The sequence below is a fragment of the Populus euphratica genome, unplaced genomic scaffold (assembly GCF_000495115.2).
Source record: "Populus euphratica unplaced genomic scaffold, PopEup_1.0 scaffold4704.1, whole genome shotgun sequence".
In the NCBI taxonomy this organism is placed as follows: Eukaryota; Viridiplantae; Streptophyta; class Magnoliopsida; order Malpighiales; family Salicaceae; genus Populus; species Populus euphratica.
In genome coordinates, this window is record NW_011504515.1 from 1378 (window position 1) to 5816 (window position 4439).

The 4439-nt window shown below is 34.8% G+C and overlaps 1 protein-coding gene across 1 annotated transcript; it reads right to left on the reverse strand.

Moving 5' to 3' along the window:
* Window positions 1-905: 905 nt before the first annotated feature.
* LOC105120080 (probable receptor-like protein kinase At5g20050) lies at window positions 906-2532 on the reverse strand. Its single transcript, XM_011018267.1, has one exon. It carries the CDS (start codon window positions 2332-2334, stop codon window positions 982-984), a length of 1353 nt encoding a protein of 450 aa, XP_011016569.1. The 5' UTR covers window positions 2335-2532; the 3' UTR covers window positions 906-981.
* Window positions 2533-4439: the final 1907 nt, after the last annotated feature.

The following is a 4439-nucleotide window of genomic DNA, read 5'->3' on the forward strand; positions in this document are numbered from 1 at the left end:
AAAAACTCATGCAAATGTGTTGAATGGTCTTAGGACATTTAATTAATAATTCTTTATGAACTTCTAATGTATTGTTAAGGGAAAAAAAACAAATACCTCCGCTAAACACTATAGAATTTCAATACAAAGATGCAAAATTTAAGTTAAACTCTGCTATATTAATATCAATTGTTAGATACATGTTCGCACTCTTGCAACTTTACAAAGAAAAATTACTCTTGCAAGCTTCTCCGGTTAACAATGAATGGATATACTCATTATCCTCTAATAAAATGTTGATTCAACATACTCAAAGTTCTCATATTTTGCCCATTAACTTGTTGTCCAAACTTTATGTTTCCTATCTCTAATCCTCACAATATTATTAAAAATAAATAACAAAAACATGTTAGATCTTTGAAAAAGATCTCACCTTTGATGTTAGAACCTATAAAGTCCACTACTTTTCCTTAAAAATTTACAGGTTTAATGGTGAGATCAAGAATGTTCTCATTGGATGCATCATTTTGTTAATGGAGGAATAATTAATCACATGAAACTCTTAAGAACATACAAAAACAAACTACATAATTTTCTCACCATTAATAATATAAAATTCCATACTTTTTTTGTTGTCTTTTTCTCTTTGTCGCAACTCTATCCTCTTCTCTGTTAATTTAATGCCCTGTTATCTTCCATTTCTTTTGCTGATTTGGTTGAGAAGGAGTTTCCTCTTATCCAATTTCTTTTTCATTTTGATCTGAGTTGTAAAAAGTTAAAAGAAAAAAAAAAGAAAAAAAGCAATGAATGAGGATAAAAAAAATTAAAAAATATTTTTTAACTCATGAAAAGATAAAAAATTAAAAATAAAATTAAGATTACAATTTATAATAAAAGATTTTTTGATTTATATTGATTTTCCAATACTGTTTAGCTTTTGTTATAATAAAAATGTATCATCGAAGCGTAACGAGCATCATTTTGTAAAGGGCCGTCTAGGAGCTATCGTGCAGAAAGAACTGACATATCTAACGAGTAAGTTGATGTGGTAGGAAGGCTGTTGTCTATTGGTTGTGTTCGAATTGCAGCCATGGGAGCCATGTTATGTGCATCAGGTAACTCTTCTTCATCAACGGCCAACAAATCAACAATGATCATTTGGGTATCAGGGGGCTCCTCCACAGGTACACGGCCTTGAAGCATCTCAACGACTTGACCCATGCTAGGTCTAAGCTGAGCCCTCTCTTGTATGCACCAGAAGGCTACAAATACCAATCTCCTTACCTCCCTCTCATCAATACCTCCACTTTCTGCTAGCCTATAATCAACCACTTCCATAAGCTTTCCTTCTCTCATTTTCTGATTGACTATTTTTGGGAAGTACTGCCATTTACTTTGAGATTTATCATTGCCATTTTGCACCAAGCAAACATTTCTCCGACCTCCAATCATCTCCAAAACCACCATCCCATAACTGTAGACGTCAGATTTTGCAGAAACTCCGTGCTCCAAGAGCCATTCTGGAGCCAAGTAACCTCTAGTCCCTCTGATATTAGTGATAACTTTACTCTCATCTCGTCCCATTAACTTGGAAAGGCCAAAATCTGCCACAATTGCTCGATAATTCTCATCCAGAAGTATATTTTCTGGCTTGATATCTAGGTGCAAGATCTTTGATCGACAATCATTATGAAGGTAACAAAGTGCCTTGGCGACATCAATGGCAACTCTATACCTTAAGCCCCATGATAAACACCCTCCTGGTTGGTTCCGGTTTGATCTTCCTTGGAAAATCCAACAATCCAATGATCCATTGGAGATAAACTCATAGACGAGGAAACGAGGCCCTCCGGCAATTATACAGTATCCAAGAAGGCGCAAGAGATGCACATGTTGCACACTAGCGATTGCTGAAACCTCCGCTTGAAATTCCTTCTCTCCATGCTTCTCTCCTTCAATCCGCTTCACAGCAACAGATGTTCCATCATTCAGGATACCTTTGAAGACTGAAGCTGATGATCCTTGGCCAAGCAATGCCTGAAAATTGTCAGTTGCTTCCTCAAGCTCCTTGTATCGAAACTTCGTAGGAACACCTGCAACTTTTCTAAGAAAACTGTATTCAATCCGAAGCTCCATGCCTTGAGAAACCAATTGACTCTCTAACAACTTTCTGCTATGTTTGTATCGTCTTCTGATAATAAGATGTGCAAAGACTGCAAGGATCACTGAACCACTTGCCCCTGCAATGAGGAAAAAAGGCTTGGAAAGTTTTAGTGATACACGAGCAACGATGATAAAGATGGACAGGACAATAATGGTTGAAACTGCCGTTATAGTTGCTTTCTTGTCCTCCATTACAGCTTCTTTTCTATTTCCGAGAAAGATTGTCTTCCTTTTGTTTACAGAAAACTAGCTCATGAATTAATGTTTGCTTTCGGAAGGTAGACAAAAGAACCCCAAATTAACGGTGACCATTTCCAGAGGAGAGACGTACTTTCGGACAGGATAAATTGTTAAAATGGATACTTTTTTATGGCATATACATGAATAAAATAAAATTAAAAAATTAAAAAAAAAACTACCAACTAGAAGAAGACTTCTTCTTTTCATTTATTTATTTTTTTAATTTTCTTTCAAAGGAAAAACACACTTTCATTCTTATAAGTCCTTGTTTCCACAAAAAAAACAAAAACAAATACACGGGGCGATCCTTTTCCTCTCTTTCGCTGAAAGAGCATCGCTTCGTTGGAATTACGTTGTGGATGCACACGAAACTTCTAAACTTCCACACGACAATTAATGGATGGATATATGTCATAATTTAACCCTTACAAAGCTCTGTGGCTATTTTTCTCAGAAAAATAAAACAGGTCCACGGCCACCAGGAAAATTAATACCTGATTTTACATGACACTTCTCTAATTTCGCAATCTTTTCCTCAAATACTTTCACCAACGTTCTATTTGACATACTTAGGAATTAAGATGACATTCTTGCTCCTGGCAAATGAAACATATATATATATATATATATATATATATATATTTATTCTCGATTGGCTGCAGATTTTAGGCTATGGGTAAGATCTAGATATCCTCTTGCGCTACTATGCTACTGGTGAATCCTGCCGTGGAACCATTCCTTTTACCTTATATAATATTATATGCGTATCCTCGATCGTCGTTTACCCTTAGAAAGAGTAATTCAGCCACCGTGAAGTCATGCGGTGCTTGAATATTTCAAATTATCATCGTCTTTAATAATAATAGTATTTTAAGCCCATGTCAAGACAACTCGATAGCAAAGTCAAATCAAGGTGGTTGTTCCTTCACGATCCTCACCGCATAATTTGTTATATATATGATGATGATGCATGAGAACTAATTTAATACTAAAACATCTTCTTCTAATAATTTAACCAGGGCCTTCACTTCAAATGTAGATAGATGAACAAGGCTTGTATGAGAACAAACCAAAACCGACTTGGGTGACTTCACGGATAATAGAATTGTAAATCAAGAGAAAACGGTCATGATTTCAGAATACTGAGCAGGCACCTAATGTACTATCAAACTTTCGATTTAAATTTTTATATTGAAAGCCATTCTGTTGGTTTTTTTTTAACTTTAGTTTTATAATTTGTTTATAAATTAAAATTTTAATTTAATTTGTTTACATGGAAAATAAGCATTGACAATTTAATCAAATAAAAACAATTATTGTACACTATCATACTCGAAAGCTAAAATCGATTAAGTAAGTGAAAAAAATCATGTTTAAAGAGTCCTAATCAACTAAAGAACTAAAAAGCAGCCGGCCAGGTGATCAAGAATTACAATTGACTAACCATCTAGGTGGTGGCCAAGTGGTAAGGACTTGGAATCAAGGGGTTTGCTCCCCCTGTGGTCTCAGGTTCGAGTCCTTGGTTGCTCATATGATGGCCACTGGAGGCTTACATGGTCATTAACTTCAGGGCCCGTGGGATTAGTCGTGGTGCGCACAAGCTAGCCCGGACACCCACATTAATCTAAAAAAAGAATTACAATTGACCAAATAAAAGCGATAAATCACAGGAGTTTGAGCGTACCCAAGTAAACAAGAGGTTCAATCATACTCGGAATGGGATCCCTCAACATATTAAACTGATTATAATTGTAGATTGATTATGATTCATATAGTTATCAATAAGATGTAGCTCAACTTGTATTAGGACACATGTAGCAGTATAAATAGATCATACTAGATACTAGGAAAGATGACCAACCCCACATATTTGATTTCAATAATTTATTTATTTTTCTCTCTCATGTTTTATTATCTTTTTTTATTTACAACTTTATTTTTATTGCTTTCTTTATTTTTATGCATTTAAGATTCATGTAATCTTCTTTTCTTTGAACTTTTATCATTTTCTAAATGATAGTTGATACAACTAAAAGATTGATACCTTCTTCCAAGTG

Excerpts from the sequence above, each read along its gene's own strand:
- LOC105120080 (XM_011018267.1), bottom strand. The coding sequence starts at position 2,334 with ATGGAGGACAAGAAAGCAACTATAACGGCAGTTTCAACCATTATTGTC.